This window comes from Tiliqua scincoides, chromosome 1 (assembly GCF_035046505.1).
Source record: "Tiliqua scincoides isolate rTilSci1 chromosome 1, rTilSci1.hap2, whole genome shotgun sequence".
Taxonomy (NCBI): Eukaryota; Metazoa; Chordata; class Lepidosauria; order Squamata; family Scincidae; genus Tiliqua; species Tiliqua scincoides.
Genome location: NC_089821.1, coordinates 15,524,348 through 15,547,032, shown reverse-complemented (window position 1 = coordinate 15,547,032; position 22,685 = coordinate 15,524,348). Strand labels below are relative to the sequence as shown.

Here is a 22,685-nt window from a genome sequence, read left to right as displayed (position 1 = left end):
TCTACCCTTGAGAGTGCATTTCTTCTATCGAAACATGAAATCAGCTGCAATGTGATACGATTACTTGGTTCTTTCCATGCATAACATTATGGAGCCCTTCCACTCTCCTCGTCCAAAAGGATAGTATAATATTTTGGATAGTATAATAAATAGTGAGATATCACCCTCACGCATGCCCTATTGCCTCAGTTGCATCCTCTGTTTTGAGAGTGGCTCCAATCCCTCAGTGCACAGGAGTTGTGAATGAAGTATTGAGAATCAATTACAGAAGGGCACAGATAACTTTGAAAAAAGGATCAACTGCCAGAGATCAACTTGTGCTACAGCTTCCAGTTTAGCTTATAAGCAACAGATTACCTTCCAGATAACAAATTCGAGACTCTGGGAGCCTTTTCATCAGTTTTCCCATGAAGAATTTGCTATCAAAATCTTCTGCACTAATGTAGGCACCATATTTCAGGAACCCGACTTCATAAGGATTGAATTCCATCCATTCTGCAACCAAAAGAGCACAAGAAGCTTTCATGCCCCACAAGTCAGTAGGTATAAATGGCACACCAATCTTTGAAGAAAAGGGGACTCAGGAAGTTACAGGTCAGTCAGCCTAATGTCTGTTCCAGAGAAGATGGTAGAAGGCCTCTTTAAAGATTAAAAAAACCACATAGAAGTACAAGCCTTGCTGAGGGAGAATCAGCATGGCTTCTGTAAGGGTAAGTCTTGCCTCAGAAACCTTTTAGATTTCTAAAATTTAGAAGTTTACAAAGCTCAGCAGGCACATGAATGTGGAAGAACCTGTGGATATTCAGAAGCTGTTTGACACAGTCCCTCACCAAAGGCTGCTGAGAAAACTTTACAATCAGGGAATAGGAGGGAAGGTCCTCTAATGGATTAAGAATTGGTTGAGGACCTAGAAACAGAGAGTGAGTTTCAAAGGGCAATTTTCACAATGGAGAGAGGTGAAAAGCGGTGCGCCCCAGGCATCTGTCCTGGGACCAGTGCTTTTCAGTTTGTTTATAAATGAACTGAAGATATGGACAACAGTGAAGTGGCCAAGTTTGCAAATGACACTAAACTTCTCTGGGTAGTGAAGAACAGAAGGGATTGTGAAGTACTTCAGAGGATCTCACCAAACTGGGAGAATGGGCAGCAAAATGGCAGATGCGTTTCAATGTGAATGCAAAGTAACGTATATTGGAGCAAAAAAAATCAAAACTTCACATATAAGCTAATGGGACCTGAGTTTTCTATGGCAAATCAGGAGAGAGATCTTGGGGTGCTGGTGGAACAGGTTGATGAGTCAGTCTAGTGTGTGGTGGCAGTGAAGAATGCCAGTTCCATGCTTGGGATTATTTAAAAGGGAAAATAAAATAGCCAATATTATAATGCGACTGCACAAATCAATAAAAAGGCCACATCTGGAGTACTGTGTTCAGTTATAGTCACCACATCTCAAAAAGGACATAGTGAAACTAGAAAAGGTGCAGAAGAGTAACTAGAATGATTTCTGGGCTGGGGCACCTCCCTTACGAGGAAAGGCTACGGCATTTGAGGCTCTTCAATCTGGAAAAGAGGTGCCTGAGGGGGGACATGATTGAGACATACAAAATTATGCCGGGCATGGATACAGTGGATAGAGGGATGTTCCTCCCCCTCTCATACAACACCAGAACCAGTGGACATCCACTAAAATTGAGTGTGGGGAGAGTTAGACAAAAGAAAATATTTCTTTACCCAGTGTGTAATTAGTCTATGGAACTCCTTGTTGTAATGGCGTCTGGCCTTTAAAAGTGGACTGGACAGATTTACAAGTTTAGGGTTAGCCCAGACAGGTAGTCCTAAGTATGGGCCTTTGGCCAGCGCTGGATCTGGCCCATATTGATTCTACCCCAGCCTAGAATAAGGCATTTGCCAAATGGTACACTTCATATTTGGTCAACATGATCCTTCAATAAGGAGCTACAGTGGCACAACAGGAGATGCTCACATGTTGCATGTGTTATACATGAGCTGCACTCACCCTATCCACCTGCACACACTGATGTGTGATGCTGAGCACAGAGGGAGCAAGGAGGACAAAGAGCACTGTGACTTACATAGCTACACCTACCTCTGAAATCAAAGGTGCTGAAGTCTTTGTCTTTGACATTCATGGCTGTGTAGATAGGCAACGGGTTCTGGCCTTGATTAATAGCCGAGCGTTGTTCTGACAGTTTGCTCTCATTGGGCTAATATAAAAAATGTGGGGAAACTTCAGAATAAATATGGAAGGCTACACCTCAAAATGCAATAAGAAAGATCTTTGTCTGCAAGTGGAACTTTATGTTTATTATCTTAGATCATTTAACCAAAGGTTATTTAACTTTATTGTGCAACACAATTTTTTCCTTATGATATCAGGCACTTACAGCAGCCTTTGCCAAACTGTGGGTCACAAGATGGGTGACCCACACCATCTGGGTCACTGGTGGGACTCTTATCCTCCCTTTTGTCGGAATGGCTCCAAATTGAAGCCATTCCAGAGGCACTGGACAGCCCCAATGGCTTCTTCCAGGTCTCGCTAGGCCAGTGACCCACACTACCATCCTCTGTGAGGCTTAGAATGGCCTGCAGAAGCCTGAAAGTCACGTCTGCCATTCTGAAGCCCACATAGGCCAGTAGAGGGTCACTGGTCTTGTGCGACCCAGAAGAGGCCCCCTGCCACCTCCCACTGCAGAGGACAAGGTAGGTCATAGTGCCAATAAGATTTGGAACTGCTGACTTACAGTGATTTTGGGTGAACTTGAATGGCTTTGGAATGAGTTAGAATTGTCCCCATTACAATTAATGGAATAATTGTACCCTTCCAATTTTTTGCTACAATGACCATTTTCAGAAATGAATTAGGTACAGATGAAATGAGGGAAGATTGTATAAAGCTTCATACTTGTATCTACATCAGTCCCTAGTTTAAACCAGAAGGAATAACATGAATAGTATTTTCTTATAATAGGTTATAAACATACTTTATCATGTAAGAAAGCTTCTAGGACAAGGGCCCAGAGGGCTGTGAAGGATGGAAGGTACCCCATTTCTGCCCTCTCAACCAACTCTTTGTGATAGACCTTCAGCCGTTCGACGGAAATATAATCCCACTTGCTCTTCAATATCTGGGGTTTAACTGCTTGGATGTGCTCTTCTAGATTCTTCTGTGACCAATTAGCATCTTGATACAAATTTGTCAAAGTCCTGAATGGAGGAGGAAAGTCTGCAGTTACAAAACAAGTGCTTGCCTACTAATAGCATTCCACGAATATTGATCTTTCAAATAAAAATGCTACAGAATCAACTTTTTCAGCACTTACAAAACAAGACGTCAGGGCTGCTCATCATATCCTGGAGCCCACAACTCTTTCAAAATTCTACCGTCTCTCTATCCATAATCCTTATATTTGGAATTGATGCCCCCTCCCCAAGGAAGATACTTGCTGAAAGGCATTGATAAGTTCAACTGTACTGATAAATTTTCATTTTGTACTTGACTGAGATTCACCTCTCATTTTTTCTGGATGAGAGGCACGATGGCTAAACAGGATTTGTCCAACCCACCACCACCACCACTAAATCCCAGTGGGCAGGCATAAATGAAAACCAAGAACTAAAATCTGTGCATAAATTATGTCGAATTTAGCTGGTCTGTGACATCCATTTTGTCTCTGGATTATGTCCAGTATCAGTGGGGTTCTCATTAATTAGTTCTTACCAGGTCGATCCAGAAGCACTGGTAATATAGGAAACACAATCCAAAATGTTCAGTTTCTGGAGTGCTAACAGGTTACCATACAACGCTGTCATTGCTCTGAGTCCACCTCCTGTTGCCATAACAGCTACCACTGGGACCTGTTAAAGAAAATAAGCAACTAGGTGTCTGAATCCCCCTTGACCCTTTTCAGTGATAGGGACCCAATCAGGCCTCAGAGTTCAGTGATGAGAAAGGGATTGGCGCACCCTCCTACCTCTTCTACCAGTCTTCTGTCTACTTTCTTGGGCTTAGCCTGGTCTCAGCCCCACTGGGCAGCCTTGAGGTAGCCTGTCCAGCTTCATCATCTACCCCAGGTGCCTTATGTAGTTCTAAGCTCTCCTCTGGGGGATCCACCCCTTCCTGAGCTGTCTCTCCTTAGGCCCAGCCCCACTTTACTTGTCCCACCCCATAGTTAAAGGGGTGACATTGCCCCAAAGTGGCGAGTCCCTCATCCTGCAGTGAGTAGTCAAAAAGGAGGCCCCTGCCTGCTCCTCCTTGTGAATGAAATACACAATCAAGGTCCTTCCCCTCTGCCACTATAACAACCACTAGCCAGCTGAATTATGGCAGCACAGCCCCTCTCCTGAGACTTGGTGCATATTCATAAAGATTTGCAAGAGGCTGGAAGTTGTCTCTGGCATTGTACCCTGGTGGCCCAGGGAATGGTGGATGGGCCAGGCACATATCTGGGCTTTAGTGGTATGGTGCGGTGCCATTTGCTGCTCCCCTACTGGGGGTTTGATGGGGTGCCTGTTGCTCCCAAGGCATTGCAGTGAGTCCAGAAACGGACAGCACATAAAAGCAACACATATTGTGGGTGTGGATAACTGGATAGCCAATGGGTGAATGCTAATCTGAAACTTAATCATCTGGTCACTATCCAGTTGCATCTTGTTTCATGCTTATCACTTTTATGGTTCAAAAAAAAACTAACCTGAGTTACATTTGGACTAATTTGTGAGCAGCAACTGTTACCCTGCACATGCCCGATCTCATCTGATCTTGGAAGCTAAGCAGGGTCAGGCCTGGTTAGTACTTGGATGGGAGACCACTTGGGAATACCGGGTGCTGTAGGCTTATACCATAGTCTTTCGAGACTGAAGGTTGCCAACCAAATTTGTAAGTGCCCAAAATTTGGGAAGACCTGTAGCTCACTAGAGTAAACTGGGACCTTCCACCGATATTATGGAACCAGAAATTGATTGCTAGGATTCTGCCCTTCAGAATAATATTGGGAAACAGATAAAAAGAGGCACTTTTTAAGTGGTGCTCCTCTTACATCTAATAGGGAGAGAGTAACTGTTCACCAGGGCATTGCATCTTTTTTAACTGCTGTTTGCTAGTGTTCCTTCTGCATCTTTTCAGTTTGCGAGTCCTTCTGGGACAGGATAGATAATAAATTTATTATTTTGCTCACAAACTGTTTTGTGAACATTTAATTGTGTGTTGGCAACCTTCAGTCTCGAAAGACTATGGTATTGTGCTCTGAATGGTGGTTCTGGAACAGCGTCTAGTGTGGCTGAAAAGGCCGATTCGGGAGTGACAATCCCTTCCACACTGGGAGCAAGTGTAGTCTGTCCCTGGTCTGTCTACCTGGCTATGGGCCTTCCTTCTTTGCCTCAGACTGTTGGCCAAGTGTCTCTTCAAACTGGGAAAGGCCATGCTGCACAGCCTGCCTCCAAGCAGGCCGCTCAGAGGCCAGGGTTTCCCACTTGTTGAGGTCCATCCCTAAGGCCTTCAGATCCCTCTTGCAGATGTCCTTGTATCGCAGCTGTGGTCTACCTGTAGGGCGCTACACCCTAGTCACTGAATGTGACTACACTACACTACACGACTACACTACAATGTAGTCACCGAAGAAGCACTGAACATTTAATTGAAATGCAGAATATAAACATTCATAATAATATTAATAATAAACAATACTTACTCCAGTGACTCCCCCCCCAAAATAAGATTACAATAACACACACACACCCCTCTCTTAATTATATCATAAAATTTAGCTAGTAAGTATGATTCCAGTTTCAGAACAAACATTCTACAGGCAGCAAGCAATGAGCTCTTCAGGCAAAACATCCAATATCAATACACCTGATGAATGAATAATTTGGCACAATGTAAGTCTGCAGAGAGAACTTTATAAAATGAAAAGACAAAAGTTATGAAGACTGAAATCCTATGTTAAATGGAGCTTATAGATCAGTTAACAGTGCAGGGGTGGGAAAACCCTGGTCCATGGGCCATCTGCAGCCCTCAGGGACCCCAAATTTGGCCCCCAGGGAGCCCCCCATCTCCAACAGGCACTTGGCCCACTGGAGACCCACCATAGCCCTCGCTGGCTCAACGCAACTGCTCATTGTAGCAGCAACAAGGGAATGGCTGGTCCTGCAGAGCTCTTGCGCGAGAGTTCTGAAGAAGCCCCACCCATTTGGCAAACAGGAGAAGTTCAGGGAGGCCACAGCTAAGGTCACATGTCCCATGGGGTGACCAACCATGGGTCAATTTGAATGTGCCACTTGAGTTTGAATTGGGAGGGGCAGGTGGGCACCAAGATACAGCAAAATGGGGCCATTTGAATGTGCTGCTTTGTTTATGAACTGGGAGAAATGTGTGCTGGGCAAGTGAGTGAAGGTGCACGTATGTGTGGGGAGGGGGTGGCAGAGGAAGGGAAAGCCGGATGGGGTTCTGATTGTGCTCTGGAGTTTAGTTGGAAGGAGGTGGGACCAATTGGAAAGGAGGTTTCTTTCCAACCTGGAGCACTGGGTGACTTCAAGCTCTGAGGGGAAAAAACACAGTTGCAGCAGCTGCTGGGCGCTTGGTTCAGTTACTTGGTCTCTTTTGGGGGGGGGGGTGAAACAAACATGGTGAAGGCACATCTCTGACTGCCCCAAGTGCATCAATTTATGCCTCCATGTGTTTGCTGCCTTTTCCTGGGTGTTTTATTCCACTCCCCTACCCACATCTGGCTTGGTCTGAGTCTGTGCTTTGTTGATTTCTTTGCTGCCTGTAACCTCCTTCACCCAGGTGCTGTATTCTGCTGTTTTTCCCCATGTGCATCACTACCTTTTCCTGCAGTTATCCCCCCCCCCCAATTCCTGGTTTAGTTATGATTCTGTTTAAAAAAACTTGGAAGTGCCTGGTGCCTCCCATTTCGTCACTTAGCGATGCTCATTTCATCCCAGATGTAACTGCTTTTACTTTTTTTTATTCTGCTCTCTCTGGTTTGGTGGGGGATTGGGCAGTGTGGTTTCTTTCTGGGTTTCCATTTTCTGTTTGGAAAATATTAGAAATCCCTGGTGTTTTCCTATTTCATCCTTCAGATATATCTACTATTTTTCCCATGTTTTTCCTGACCTCTGATACAGTTATGTTTCAATCTACTTTATTCTTGGGGGTGGGGGAAAGAGTGTGGTCATCATGGGCTAGGTTTGCCATCTCTGCTGAAATCAAATTCCTCAGCATTCCATTTTCCTTGCCTTTGATAAAGTTATTTCTCAATCTGGGCTTTATGTTCTGGGGGTTGGGGGGAAGAGACTGCCCGTAGTATAGTTTTCATGTGAATAAGCTAAGTAATATAATAAGCTAAGTAAAATTCATTCATTCATGTAAGTTCCATCTCTAATACAGTGGTGCCTCGCAAGATGAAATTAATTCGTTCCGCGAGTCGTTTAGTATTGCGAAATTTTCGTCTTGCGAATCGCGATTTAAAACAAACCAAAAAAAAAAAGGAAAAAAATTTGTCTTGCGAGTCACCAAAAAAACCACCAAACGCTTTCGTCTTGCGAGGCATCACTGTACATTCATTTATGTAAACTTATTCAAATTTCAAATGTAAATTCATTCTTTTGCCCCATCCGCTGACCCAGTGTAAGAGAGATGTGGCCCTCCTGCCAAAATGTTTCCCCACCCCTGACTTAGTGGAACTTACTTTGAAATAGGAATGCATATTTTGTGTTGCATGTGAAGGTTGTGGATGACCACAAGCAAAGTTGGGGCAATGCAGCTTATATACCACAGCCAAGTCAAATAGTCGTTTGACACCAATTTCTTCTAATGCCATTTACAGCCTGAACATGTGTTAAATATTTCATTTCAGCATTAAAAGTTCAGTGCTTAATTTTGAAAATGAGAGCTGTCAGTATTTAAATCTACCTACAAGCTGTATCTTCTGTTTTGGAAGCTTGAACTCTTGGGGCCTATATTCCCGAAAAGGAGCGTAAAAATAAACACAAATAAATTAGTTGGCCATAGACATTTTTGCCCCTGAAGGGAGAAGTCAAAATGAAAACCTGCTGTGCCCTGGACAGCCCACTGAGATGGACACTGGAGGCCTGAAAACTGGAAACCCCCTATGGAATCCTTTTCCCAAAGTGACAGTTGGTTTTTGGAAAGACTAATCCTGTCCCTAACCCAAAAGTATGGGGAGATTAATTTTAGAAGGAAAGAAGTTTTGTGGGTGCTCTCTTGCCTTTTTCCCCCCTCTGTGACATGTTTCATGCTGACTCAAGAGCTCAGCACTAAATGAATGTCATGCCTACTTCAGATACAGACCCAGTTCAATTATTCCAATGACCAAATCAAATGTAGTAGATGTCCCCTCACACCATCACAGAGTGTTCACACACACACACCTCATCCTCAGGAAGGTATCTTCTCAGGTTAAACAGTTTATTGAAGGCATCAGCAACCACTTGCTTCCTTTTGTGTAGGAAATCCTGTTCCGCAGCACATAGCTCATACCCCAAACGCACATCGAGATTCTGTGACCTGGAACAGAGAGACCGATCGTGTCATCAGACAGGTGTAGATTCTTTTCATTGGTTCCTGTGTATGTGCGCGCGTGTGCATGTCCTTTACAGCAACTGTACTTTCACAGGCTTCACCTAACAATTAAGAATCTTGAGTCAAATTTGCAACCTAAAAAACCAGCCTCCCAACTGAAGGCATATTTTACTACTGACATGGATGCTCCTGTATTATCCCCTTCTTTTCAAGCATAAAGCACAACTGTTTATCTGGGAATTGCACAGAGTTTTCCAGGTATTATTTAGCATAAGAGGAGGTTGTGTTGTTTCCAAGGAAAAGAAAGTCAGGGCTGGACCAGTTGGGGTACCGGCTGAGGTCTTATTTCCATCAGAAAGCCAACCCAGCTGAGGCCCTCCCTAACCCTCAGTACCAGGGCAGGACATGAGATGCTATGGTGAACTCAGCTTAAGACTTCATGTAATGTCTGAGGGCTCCCAGCAACATGATGCCAGCACTGACTGTTCCCATTACTGTGCTGGCTTGCAATCTTGATTCCATAGGTTGGTTGCACAAGGGTGCAAATTTGATAAGGAACAAATGATGTGCAGATCACATTTCCTAAACCTGTCTGCCTAGTGATGCATAACTAACAATTTATTTCTGCTTGCTGTAGGTCAGTGACAGCTGTATAGAACTGATCGCACTTTGCATTGAGTGCATGGAGAGGGGGAATGAAACTGGGCCTGCTGTGGTTCTACCCCTGCTCCCTATGTGCATTCAGTATAACCTGCAAAAGAGCAAACACACACAGACGCTGTACAAATGATAGGGAACCTTTCCCATCCCTCCGCCCCCTGAGCTCACTGCCCTCCTCTCCCTTCACCCCCACCTGCCCCGCATTGGTTTCCCTTTTCAATTTTGCCTGCTCTGCAGGCTAAAGCTCCCTGTTTTTCCCTTCCCCAACTCTCCAGCAGGATCAGCCAATCAGCATCCAGCAGGCTCCTGGCTTTTTCTGTTGGAATGGCTCAGAGCCCTTCACTGGCAGACAGACCAGCCAATCCTGAGCCTCCCTCCTTCTCAGCCATTGCGAGCCCTTGCAGCCTGCCTTTCCCTGAGCAGGTCCCCACTCAGTGCAAGGAGAGGCTTTTCCTCCACAGCTGAGGAGACATCCTGTGTGTCTACTCAGTTGTAAGCCCCATTACAGCAGATGAAGCTTACTCCCAGGAAAGGGTGCCTGGGAAGGCAGCCTTGGAGCCAGTGGGAGCCAGCACAGGTCTGTTCGAGAGTAAGCCCCGATGTAGTCCCTGGGCTACACCCAGGAAGGTGTGGAGGGCTGTAGCCTCAGCCTCCTCCTGTGCAGGTCTACTCACAAGTAAGCTGTAGTCAGTGGGGCTTCCTCCCAGGAAGGTGTGGAGGGCTGTAGCCTCAGCCTCCTCCTGTGCAGGTCTACTCACAAGTAAGCCCTGCTGTAGTCAGTGGGGCTTCCTCCCAGGAAAGTGAAGGCAGCCTCAGCCCCCTCCTATGCAGGTCTACTCACAAGTAGTCAATAAGGCTTCCTCCCTGGAAAGTGTGGAGAGGACTGCAACCTGAGAGCTCCAACCAACTTGTCTGCTCAGAAGTCCCATTGTAGTCAATGGGGCTTACTCCCAGGATAGTGTGGAGAGGGTTGCAGCCTGAGTGAGGGAGGGCAGGCAGGCAGGCAGGCAGGGCAGAAGCTGACCTGTGGCTGCCCCCCCTTCTTCTCTTCCCCACCTCTGGAGTCTGTGTCCTTTCTTCCTTCCAGCAGGGTGCCTCTGGAAGGTGGGGGGAGTTCTTTAGTATCCATGTAAGATAAGCAGATGTCATAACCGCCATATGTATTGGAATCCTGGAAGATCTGGTGAGGAGGTAGATGTGGTGTCAGCAGTGGCCCCTTTAAGGGCATCCAGCAGAGTGTGCTGCACAGCTGCAGCCACTTGAAGGCAACAGGGCCCTCAAGGATATAAGGAGCACCTGAGGCAGGAAGAGGGGTGTGAGTTGGAGAAGGAGTGTAGACTGACTGGGCTTATTGACTTTGACTTGGATACTCTGACTGATTTACTTTGGACTCTGACCTTGGCTTATTGACTTTGGACTCTGCCCTGGATACTCTGATTGACTTTGTGACTAATGGACTGCTGGAGACACTGGAGTTTGAAGTGTGGCTGCTGTGCCCAAAACCTGCTAAGGACCAAGGGTCTGCTGTAGTGGCGGGAGGCTGCTGGCAGGAGAGAGGACATCTGAAGGTTGAACAGGCAAGCTACTCTGGAGTGGGGTCCAGCAGGACTGCAGGGCAGAGCCAGGGTCATTTGTTGGGGGAAAGAAGGGGAGCTAATTTGCTTAAAGTGGGCATAATTCTCCAGGCAGAGAATGGCCTTAGAATCAGGCAAAACACCATAGAGGACCAGGCGTCTGAAAACACAGGACAACAATGTATGACAAAACTAACTAAAAGCTACAAGAGGGGGCTGCATTATAAAAATGGGACCTATAAGAGCATAAAGGTAAAAAAAAACTATATATGCAGTATTATCTTCATTTTAGATGTCAAAAGGGTTTTGTGGCTCCTGAGGTGTTTTTTTCCTCTGGAAAACAGGTCCAAATGGCTCTGAGTGTTTAAGGTTGCCGACCCCTGGACTAGAATCTTACCATGACTTTGAGAACCAACTGTTTCAAGCAGAATGGTGGCCCCCTTCCCTTATCCATGCCCTCCAGCTAGCAGCACCAGAAAGAATACAAGAACAGGCATGACTTACCAGTCAATTACCCGGAGGTACAGCTCCAGAGCTCCACCCTGAAACTAAACAATACCCACATGAAGACTTCATAATTGGAGACATAAGAGGACAAATAAATTAGGCATTCAGAAGAACAAATACCAGGAAGGAGCATCATGCATGATAATTGGAGATATGGCAATTGTTTGTGATGACTGTCCCTGCAGAGTCTGGGGGAGGGGGTTTTCATCACAACTTTGGAGGAAGTGGGAGGCAGTGGGGGAAGAGGAAGAAGAGCTGATGATGGCAAAAAGAGGGAGCAGCAGCAGCCACCACCAGGGCAGCATTGACTCAATATCTTTCTCTTTGTACCTTCACAAAAGGAATCATCATGGCAGGGGAGAGCAGGAAAGTGAGCAGGAAGAAACTTTTGGCAGGAAACAATCCCTTTAAAACTGGGCTGAAACAATCCCTTTAAAAGGGCTGTAAAACCCTGCAGAGAATCAAGCACCTTTTGAAACCACAGCTTACAAATGTCTTTTAAAAAACAAGAGGGTAGAGCACTTCAGTAGAAGAGCACAGGAAGGTGTTTTAAATGGGTAAAGTGGGAGGGAAAATCTGCTATGTCTACTGGTATACCTCTTGCATATCTACTGTTGAGGGGAGGCGTTGCAGTCAGTGAGAGGGACAGTAACAGCAGGGAATAGAATGGATGAATAACCCAAGAGCTTTCTGTAGTCTGGTTTAGCAGGATGAGTATTGACAAAAAGACTGCAATAACTGCAACATGTGGAAGCACCATTGCCATTTCACATGTGACAATGAGCAGAAAAGCAAAAGCAATATAAGCAATCAAAACACTGTTCCTTGCAAGAAATGCAATACAAAACAAACTTAGAGCCCAATTTTGTGCATGTGGGTCAGAGGCTTTCAGGGGACAAGAGCCTGGCCGCGGGCTGGATAGAGGCTTGTCGTGGGCCGCATCTGGCCCGTGGGCCAGGGTTGAGAGACCCATGTTTTAAAGCAAAAAAAATATTGTTCACAGATATGGTTGATTTTGAAAACAGATGAACAATTGAAGCCTGAAGATTTTTTGTTGGACACGATAGATGAATATGTGGAAAAAAGTGAAATTTTGTTCTTATATCTAAGTGCAGCTACAATACTTTATGCACAATAGTGGAAAACCATGGATATATCGTCAATTGAAGCATGGTGGACGAATGTTATGGGCCTCGCAGAAATGGATAAACGTAAGTTAAAAGAGACTTAAGAGAAATCAACAAAAACTTTTATGAATGACTGGAAAGAATCATTGATGTTTTGCAAGAGAAAGAGAGTGTAATGATAGGCAACCCAATCATGAGCTGCCCAGTGCACAGGGCTGCAGCAGCGCCAAAATAGGCTGCTGCTGCATCCAGCACAGCCCAGACAACGGTCGCTGCCTCTTCAGGAGAAGGGGACTTTTGTCCCCTTCCCCCGTGTAAAGCGAATAGCCCCACAATGGGGCTACTCGATTCTACAATGACCCAAGTGTCAGCGTAGAATTCAGAGCCTCCGTGTCAGGCAAACAGCCTGACACGGAGGCTCTGGACCTGGTGGAGCAAAGCAAAGCTCCACCAGTCCCACCTCCCTTCCCCAACACAATCCTCCCCGCCCTACCCATCCTTCCTCCACCTCCCCCACCACAGAACGCTTCTTCCCTGCCTTCCCCCAAGCCCCCACCTACCTCTCCACTGCCCGGTGGTCTACATGACTGCTGAGCAGCGGAGCTCTGGTGCTCTACCAGCACTAGCCCAGCACCAGCCAGCGCAGGGCTAGAACTGGCGCTCCCCTGGTGCTAGGGCCTGAAAACACCATTCAAAGCAGACTGAATATAATTTGGGTGTGTATCATATATTAAATTTTTCAGCAATGGTGAAGAAGCCTGATTAAAAGAAACCACACTTACCTCCTCTCGTGGTAGGCGTACTTTGACTTCTTGTCCCAATGGAAACTGTTTCAAGGGCAGAACTAATGGATAGGCCGAATCAGTCCCCTCTTCATGTGAAATGCTCTGGGTGAAGGAGGAAGATAAGAACTTTGGCTGAACACAAAAAAATAATCAGATAAATTGGGGAGAGAAACGCAACTCTACTAAAGATACAGTTGTTAATTTTGACCTGCCTTTGAACAGAAATGGGCCCCTAAGGGCACAATCCTAACCAGGTCTACTCAGAAGTAAGTCCTATTTTGTTCAATGGGGCTTACTCTCAGGAAAGTGTGGTTAGGATTGCAGCCTAAATGAGTTAAGTTACAGCTATACATTCAGAGGCAATCTTAGATTTGCATTGTATCCTGAGTCAACTTGCCAACTATTTTATGCAGAGACATTCCTCAATCTTTTCTTCTGGATTTGCCCACATTACTTTTCTGTTAACCATTTTTGCCCAATGTTGCATAGATGCAACAGGGATCAGATGTGTACAGAAATACACATCTGCCGGGGGGGGGGGGGCAGAGGCAACTGAATGGCTGTGCTTTTCTGAGCTCTTGAAAGCTTTGGGAAAGCATGCTATTTCCTCCCAGAAAACCTTGGGTCTGAGCAGATCCGAGGATCTGTGATCAGGAGAGATTCCATCCTACAGATGGTGTACGGTTTCGGAGAGGAAGGGTCCAGCCAGGGGCTGTTTTTTCTCCAAGGGAACCCAGCCATCAGTGTCAGTGTTGATGAGGATTCATGTTGAAACTCAGCTGAAGGCCCCAAGCAGGGAAGGACATTGAAGAACTAAGTGAGTGTTGTTTTGCTGTGTATGTCTGGCATTGATTGATTGACTGCCTGATTAAGCTTTTGCCTGAGGGAAGAAGAAGGAGGGCAGGTTTTCCCCATCTGGGAAGAGGAAAGAGGGGGGAGGCTTTCTCCAAACATTTGTTTGCTTCTGTGAGAAGAAGCTTTGGAGGAGACCTTCCGAGCTTTTATGGAAATATGAGAACATAACTCTAACTTTACAAATCTAAAACTTGTTGGATTACAAATTAATCGTTTTGGAATATAAACTTTGCTTCGAAACGCTCAGTTTTGTTTTCCTGCGGAGATCTTGGAGTGCCTGTGGAGAGGGCTGGAGAACTGCATTTCTTTGTTTTGCAAAAGTGGCTTCATTGTTTGAATTGCGGTTGATATAGCGGTTGATATAGCAACAAAGGTAAGCAATAGAATTAAAACAATAGAATAAGAAGAATAGAACATTGGGGACATCTACTGGATGTAAAAAGACATTGCAAGGATAAGAACAGGACTTGACAATTGAAGGAAGGAGGACAATACGCTGAGGACATCTAGTGGCATTAAAAATATTGCAAGGCAAAGGTTCTATTTGACTTAAAATTTCCTTGTGTTGGTTTTTTATGGGTGAACAGTTGATTTCTTGATGATATGATGTGATGCATGGGTAACTGATAGTGATATATGTGATAACAGATATTCGAGTTTTACAGGAAAGAAGATATAAGAAGGAAGAAAAAGAATGACAGGAAAAGGAGCAAAAGTTAGGGGCTCTCCCGCCCTGGAGTCAAATTTGGGGAAAAACACAAGAGGAACCAAAAGGGAAAGACTGGAAGCAGACAATACAAGACAATATAGAAAAATTAGTGGCGATGGGACAGCAGCATACAAATCAATTTCTGCAGGTTCAACCTAGTCTGGATGTTTTAACTACACAACTAATGATTTTAGTGTGCAACTGAAAGCTGCTAAAGGCCAAGCAGATGAGAATACACAAAAGATTAGAAAATTAGAAAGAAAAAGTCAACAAAAGATCATTCTAGAATACTGGAGATAGAACAAAACCGATGGAGAGGCAACTTTAATGGAAATTCAGATGGAGAGTGCAGCTCGAGTGGTGAGAATACAAAATGTACCAGAACAGAAAGGGGAAGATACACGACGTCTGAGTGGTGATTTAATATCAGAGTGGATCGACACGCCAACAGAGGAGAAACTCATGGATCTGGACTCAGCTATAAGAGAGAGCACTTTTTATCTAAGAAAACATGAACTACCAAGAAAAATCCATGTGAAACTCATCAGAACTTTTTACAGAGATAAAATATTGAAGATCTCACAGGAAAAGGAATGGATGGTGGAGGGTAGCAAAGTGAAAATTCTGAGACATGTCCCATGGAGAGTGAGAAAGAAAAGAACATGAAGAGCTAGCAAAATTTTTAAGAGGAAAGCAAATACCATATAGATGGCTTCTCCCAGAAGATGTTTTTTTCAATTCCAGTCACAGAGATATAATATAAATTCAACAATGAAAGCAGAAAACTTTTTGAGTACAGTGATGAAAGATGAGACGAAAAATGAGGAAGAGGAACTGAGAAGAAAAGAACTAGAAAGTGTCGAAATGGAACTGGAAGAAAAGAAATCAGATTATTCAGAGACAACTGAGGAATCAGAGAAGGAAGAAACTAGAGGGGCAGGGAGGCATTCACTGATAGCAACAAGAAGACAACAAAAAGAGAAGGTGAATAGATAAATGACATTAAGAGGCTAAACTAGAAGAGGAAAAAGATTAGAAGATATGTATTGATTGATTAGATATATTGATATATGATTGCCAGCACCTTCCAACGGTGTGTTTTTGTGGTTTTTTTTGTGTTGTGTATTGAGTTTGTTATGTGTTTGTTTATATTTGTTGTTTTTATTTTGGAAAATAATTAAAAAAGAAATACACATCTGCCCCACATCTGTGGGACAGGCAAAAAAGTGTTAAGTCCTTAAACCAGTGGTTCCCAAACTGTGGGTCAGGATCCACTGATGGGTCACAACCTGATTTTTTGAGGGGCTGCCAAAGGGTGATGGAAAGATCAGATAACTAATTGCCTCAAGCCCTGAGGCTTTTGAAAAATTAGATACTGTAGCTCAGCCATTTTCAACCACTATGCCATGGCACACTAGTGTGCCACAAACTGCCCCAGGTGTGCCGTGGGAATTTGGGAGAGGGTCATTTATCAATAGGACCATTGGGGGATGTGAGCCCCCATTGACAGCACATTGTACCTTGTCAATTGTCAAAAAGTTGAGGGTGTGCCTTGACCATTTTAGTGCATTGCCAGTGTGCTGCGAGATGGAAAAGGTTGAAAAATCACTGCTGTAGCTACTAATTGCCCTGCAAAGAGCTCAGCTCCTGCAGTTTGCAAGATAGCTGCTAACTGCCCTGCAAAGAGCTGAGCTAATGTAGTTTTCAAACTTGTGTAAAGTGATAAAGTTCAAGGGTCTTTTTTCTGGTTATTATTACTTATAAATAAATACATTATTATTTCTTTCTAGATCTCTTTATTAAAGTTCCAGGTGTCATTTTAAAAAGTGGGTCCTGGAGCTAAGACATTTGGGAACCACTATCTTAAACAATACTGTTGGTACAGTCCATTAATACACTATCAAAGATCTGAACTGTGTTAAAGTACTATGCAGTCTAGTACAGCCCTATACAGTACTGTCTATCAAGCTTTTAGACTTCTGGTTCGAACCATCACTCTTGTGGTTCAGTCTAGCAGCCTTTACGCTGTCCGAATTAGCATTCCAACAGTGTATACTCTTTTACAGTCCCAGTGTGTGCAGCCTGGCTGCTCCTGCAGGCAGCAAGTAGCTGACAGCCCACTCCTAAGCAGCCCGTTGCGCCCGGACTGTCGTGGTGCCGAAATGGCTGCCACGGCATCCTGTATGCAACAGGGCAGCCACCAGCAGCTCCTCAGGAGAAGGGGACTTTTGTCCCCTTCCACTGGATAAGGCAAGTAGACCCATAATGAAGCTACTTGATTCTACGGCAACTCTTAGGCTGCCGTAGAATCAAGAGTCTCCATGTCAGGCCCGTGTCAGGCCAGGCTCCGTAGTCCTGCCTCCCTCCACCTGGCATGCCTCCTTCCCGCCCTCTCCCTACCCTCCCTCTCCCCTGAAACGCCTGCTCCGCACCCTCCTACACACCTACACTAACCTCCCTGCCAGCTAGCAATTCAGGTAGCTGCAGAGTGGCAGAGCAGCAGTGTCCACCAGTGCTAGCCCAGCACTGCCTGGGCAGGAGGTCTGGTCTAGAGGGTAGAGCCTCCGTCTGCCTGAAGATAACATCCACAAGGTCGCCAGTTCGAGGCCACCGGCACCGTGCGACCTTGGAGCAGCTGACAAGCTGAAGCCAAGCAATTCCATTTGCTCTGAGCATGGGAGGATGGAGGCCAGAATGTGAAACCAGATCGGAATGAAACACCTTGAATGTAGTCGTTCTTGAAAGAAAGAACCTTCTTTGAAATTGTAAAAATCCCTATTTAATAGGGATTTAATAAAGCTTGCCTATGTAAACCGCCTTGAATAAAGTCTTGAATAAAGACCAAGAAAGGCGGTATATAAATACCTGTTGTTATTATTATTATTAAGCTAGCACTAGACCAGTACCGAGGGTTGCAGGCGTGCCTTATGGCACATTTGCAACACTCAGCACCATTAGACTACTGGCAATAAGAGCTCATGATTGGGCTCTCAGTCCATGCAATGGCAGACAACAGACACCCACCAGAGCAGGTCAGCCCACACACGGGTTATAAGAACATAAGACTGGGAGGAAGGTAGGGAGAGGGTGGGATGGTGCAGAGGTGGGCGGAATGGGGAAGCAACGGGTGTGATGAGGGTGGACCAGGCCCAGGAAGAGAGTGGATTCAGTGGCAGCAGTACCTACTGAATTGTAACCCCATTCGCAAGTCTGATCCACCTTCCCGGGTCAATGCAGGCTTACACCAGCTGTAGAACTGGCACAGGTCCAAAATGATCCATGAAGGTTGCTGGGGCTTACTCCAGGGCAAGGTCCTCCAGAAGCTGAAACTCCCCTGTGGGATGCAGCGGAGGCTGCACTGTTCCACTACATTGGAGTGTGGGGAGTTACAATTAGGCTGCCTGATGTTCACAAACTGTGCAGCATCAGAGCAGCTTGCTCAAAGCAGAGCCCTTTACCATGTTAGCTATATAGCCTGTAGGTATGCTTGATATTTAAGGCAACTGTACAGTACTGTGGACCAAGTGGAATTGTAGCTGCAAAGAGACAGGACATTATGAGGTTGCTCTCTGATAGCCAATTGCAAGACCCAAAACAGATGGAAAAAGCAAAGGAGTGGAGCTGGGGCAAGATCCAGTGGAAGTATATTGCATACATTTTCCTAATGGTACCTATGGGCACATGCGGCAGACAGTGACCATTACCTGAAACTTGACTTTTAGTACTGGTTCCCAACTCTTGATGCAATGAAAAAGGAAGGAGTCAACATCTTTGGTTGTTTTCTGCGTGCCTTCATAAGACTCTTGCACAGTAAGTATGATAGTTTTCTTGGCTAGAAAATGTGATAATATTGTAGTTACAAGTTACAGATTCGTGCTCTTTTAAAATGAGTGGGTGAATACCAATACCATCATTCCTAGGTACTTGTTACACTGTAAAATCTCTCTACATCTTTTGTGTCATTGAACATATAGTTCTGTATAGTCTTTCTGCTCTTGTATATATTCATTTAGGACTTTTTTTCTATATGCAGCTCATATGGAACTTTCATTTAAGCACAGTGGGAACAAGTCAACAATTTTCTTGAAATTTGGATATATCAACTATACACCAATAGCAACAATCTCAACTGTTCGAATACATTATAACAAGGATAGTCTTCTCTGCTAATTAAGGAAGTGTTAATGCTGGCTTAAAGCAGACTCTAAAATTAAAAACCATCAAAATTCACTTATTGTTCATAAATTTGAATGAAAATCTCAAATCTGAAACTCAAATTCAAGAAAGGTGAAGCTCCCAGGGTTCAGTCAGTTGAGGCACTGCTTAAGGGCTCACAGCCCCTCAAAGGCCGTTGGGTCAAGCCCCTCACCCAACATCCCAGAAGAAATCAAATATACATGAAGCAGCAGCAACACAACTAACTCAACCGAGCAGCAGTCAATGCAATGCAACTCTATCCCAGTTGCCAATTTTCATCCTCCCCCTAAATTTGTGTAACATGGGGCAATTTGCTACCCAAGTCTCCTGAGGGAAGTGTGTCATTTCACCGTTAAGCAAACACTCAAAGAGTATCTGACAGAGGAGAACTTTTGGAACCAAATTATGTTAGCCCTAATTTGGCCTGATTTCCGCTTTATAACATGACACTGGTTTTTGGTGCCTACAAATTGGTTATATACTATAAGAATATGATAGATATTTCAGAGGGTTAGCTTATCTTCTCTAGTTTGAGAAAAATAACTGAAAATGGAGCCAAGAGAATGACTGTTCCCCTTAAACCAGGGGTGCCCAAACCCTGGCCCTGGGGCCATTTGCGGCCCTCGAGGACTCCCAATGCGGCCCTCAGGGAGCCCCCAGTCCCCAATGAGCCTCTGGCCCTTTGAAGATTTTTTGGAGCTCGCACTGGCCCAACGCAACTGCTTTCAGCGTGAGGGTGACTGTTTGATCGCTTGCGTGAGCTGTGGGATGAGGGCTCCCTCCACTGCTTGCTGTTTCACATCTGTGATGCAACAGTGGCAGCGAAGGAAAGGCTGGCCTTGCTTTGTGCCAGGCCTTTTATAGGCCTTGAGCTATTCCAAGACCTTCATTCATTCATATAAGTTCATCTTTAATATATTCATGTATGTAAACTTATGTAAATTTATTCAAATTTTAAATGTAAATTAATTATGTAAAGTGACATACATTGTCACATGGATACTTTATTTATCTCACATTATTTAATGTGATTTTCTGAGTGTAGTTCTTTGAGAAACAAGATGGGAAATGAAGAGTGAACATATGTATCCAAACTGAATCAATTGGCTTGTGTAACTTACTAAACAGTTGTAATGAAAGCCTCTAAACCCTCCCAAAAGTCTGTGACTATTTGGCATTTCGTCAGTGAAAAGAATCTGACAAATCTTTCCAACAAATACAAGGACAGGCTGGTAGAACACTAGCTGGCTACATGTCTGGGAGAGAGACCAACCTTTCAAAAGCTGCTCATTCACCTCCTTGCCCACTATAACCTCCAGGACAGAAAGTTCTTGGGCCTGCAAAAACAAATAGGCACAAAGCTGAAAAACAGGGCCTGTTTACCTGGATGTTGGAAGAAAAATTATTTACAATTATTTTAATTCCATTCATTTCTTGTTTACATTTACAAAACATCCCACAGCATCGTCTTTCTTAAAGGAAGCCTTCACAAGTGGGTGGAAAACTGAATAAGAATCAAGAGCTTAAATGCAAAGAATTCTTACCACAAGCACTCCATTGGAAATTAGGTGCTCAGGAGGTCCTGCACTGAAACAGGAAGAAGAAGAAAAACAAATTAATGTGGGCCCCATTCAGGTGTTGGCGTTGAATAAATAAGACTATGGAAGTGCGTGATCAAGAGCAACAAGTGCTCTGTGATAACTTATCATATGAGAATCTGCTGGCATGGGTTTATCTGTTCATAGTCCTATTCTGTACACCAGAAATACAAGGATTAATAAAGGAGCAAGGATAGACCAGGCCTCAAGAGGCCTAGAATGTGGCCCAGGGGGAAAAAGGTAATGCTATTTTTTATTTTTATAAAACTCTTATTCCTGTTATTGTTAAAGTGCTATTCAAGTGCATGGTAATGTGGAAAGGGAACAACCCTGTCTGGTGCCTCTAATCAAGGGAAGGAGACTGAAGGCCCAGTCCTAACCAACGTTCCAGCAGGGATACAGCCACAATGCAGACCTGGGGTAAGAGAACAAATGCTCCCTTACCTTGAAGGGGCCTCCAAGACTGCCAGCCACCCACCCACAGGATGCAGCACATGCCCTTTGGCATGGTTGCATCAGAGCTGGATAACTGGATAGGATTGGGGTCTGAGTGATATCTGTTAATATATATCCTCGCCATTGGAGTGCCATAAAAATTAAGAAATGATTGTTCCACATAAAATGCTTCACATAACACCAGAACCAGGGGGCATCCACTAAAATTGAGTGTTGGGAGAGTTAGAACAGACAAGAGAAAATATTTCTTTACACAGCGTGTGGTTGGTCTGTGGAACTCCTTGCCACAGGATGTGGTGACAGCATCTGGCCTAGATGCCTTTAAAAGTGGATTGGGCAAGTTTCTGGAGGAAAAATCCATTACGGGTTACAAGCCATGATGTGTATGCGCAACCTCCTGATTTTAGAAATGGGTTATGTCAGAATGCCAGATGCAAGGGAGGGCACCAGGATGCAGGTCTCTTGTTATCTGGTGTGCTTCTTGGGGCATTTGGTGGGCCGCTGTAAGATACAGGAAGCTGGACTAGATGGGCCTATGGCCTGATCCAGTGGGGCTGTTCTTATGTTCTTAATACAGCAAAAATAAACTTTTTTCTCCAACGCACTCCTTAAGCAACTCATTGTTCAGCACATATGCTCTCCTCTTTAAGAACTATATTTGTTCTTCTTGCTTGCAAGCTACCATAGATACTCATCACCTGTTCTTCTCATTCCCTCTTTCAAGATGTTCCTGATTTCGATAAAGTCATGCTTCCTCTTCCTTACAGGACTCCAGTTAAGTCACTGTCCAACTTGTTTTAGCAAGTCGCAATTTGTGGCAAGCTCCTGCTGCTTTGAATAATTTATTCTGAGCCTCTAACTGATAGATTTGTTGTTGGAAGTCAAGTTTTTCTGGTTTCCTTTGTTCTTTGTAGGCTGCTAATAAAATAACATGACTGCCAGTCACAGCCTTTGCAACATCCTCTTTCATATCCTGGGCCAAATCTCTCAGGTGATTTTTTTTTTTCAAAATAATATTACAAGTCTATAGTTATTTTTGAACATGCTTCTGAATTCAGTACAAATAGGGTATAGGCAGCCCAATCTTAACTAAACCCCCAGCGGATGCAGCTGTGCCACCAGAGTGGGTGCTGTATCCACTGGGGGGGAAGTCCCAAATATCTCCACAGGGAAGGGAATATTTGTTCCCTTACCTGGGGGTAAGCCTATGCTGCCCTAGTGGCTACTCTGACCTGCCCCAGCTATTTCACCACACAAGTCTGAGCAGACCTGGGAAGGTGAACCAAGGCCAGGAAGGGGTATAGATATTGGAAGAGCCTCTGCCATCAATACAGTCCCCTTCTTGACCTCGCTCTGCCCCCCTCATGCCCCGTTCTGCCCACCCCATACCTCCCACCCATCCACCCCTCCACTGACTTACCAGCACCAGAGCTCCTTGGCAGGCCACTGTCAAGCAGCTGCTTACTGCTTGAGGTTGCGGCCCAGCCATGCTGAATGACCTATCAACTGTTGCCATAAAGCATGCTGTGCTACTGGGATCACTTCAGGTGGCACAGCATCCCATTAGGATTGGGCCCTTAATTTTCATAATTTATTCAATTGCTATTCTTCAGTTACCTAACAAACCAGTTTTGCACCATCCAATATATCTTTG

At 44.7% G+C, this 22,685-nt stretch overlaps 1 protein-coding gene and 1 pseudogene across 1 annotated transcript in view; one reads left to right on the top strand and one right to left on the bottom strand.

Moving 5' to 3' along the window:
• The window catches only part of LOC136639784 (cytosolic phospholipase A2 beta-like), a 42,953-nt gene that overhangs the window by 10,348 nt on the left and 9,920 nt on the right, over positions 1 to 22,685 (bottom strand). The window contains exons 5-14 of the mRNA XM_066614332.1: positions 20,522 to 20,564; positions 20,251 to 20,314; positions 18,485 to 18,612; positions 13,214 to 13,318; positions 11,302 to 11,339; positions 8,413 to 8,548; positions 3,740 to 3,876; positions 3,003 to 3,225; positions 2,108 to 2,225; positions 358 to 495 (exon numbers count right to left, since the gene is read on the bottom strand). Of these exons, the coding sequence (XP_066470429.1) occupies positions 358 to 495; positions 2,108 to 2,225; positions 3,003 to 3,225; positions 3,740 to 3,876; positions 8,413 to 8,548; positions 11,302 to 11,339; positions 13,214 to 13,318; positions 18,485 to 18,612; positions 20,251 to 20,314; positions 20,522 to 20,564 (1,130 nt within the window). The remainder of the gene's footprint in view (positions 1 to 357; positions 496 to 2,107; positions 2,226 to 3,002; positions 3,226 to 3,739; positions 3,877 to 8,412; positions 8,549 to 11,301; positions 11,340 to 13,213; positions 13,319 to 18,484; positions 18,613 to 20,250; positions 20,315 to 20,521; positions 20,565 to 22,685) is intronic.
• Positions 4,736 to 4,855, top strand: LOC136638022 (5S ribosomal RNA; annotated as a pseudogene).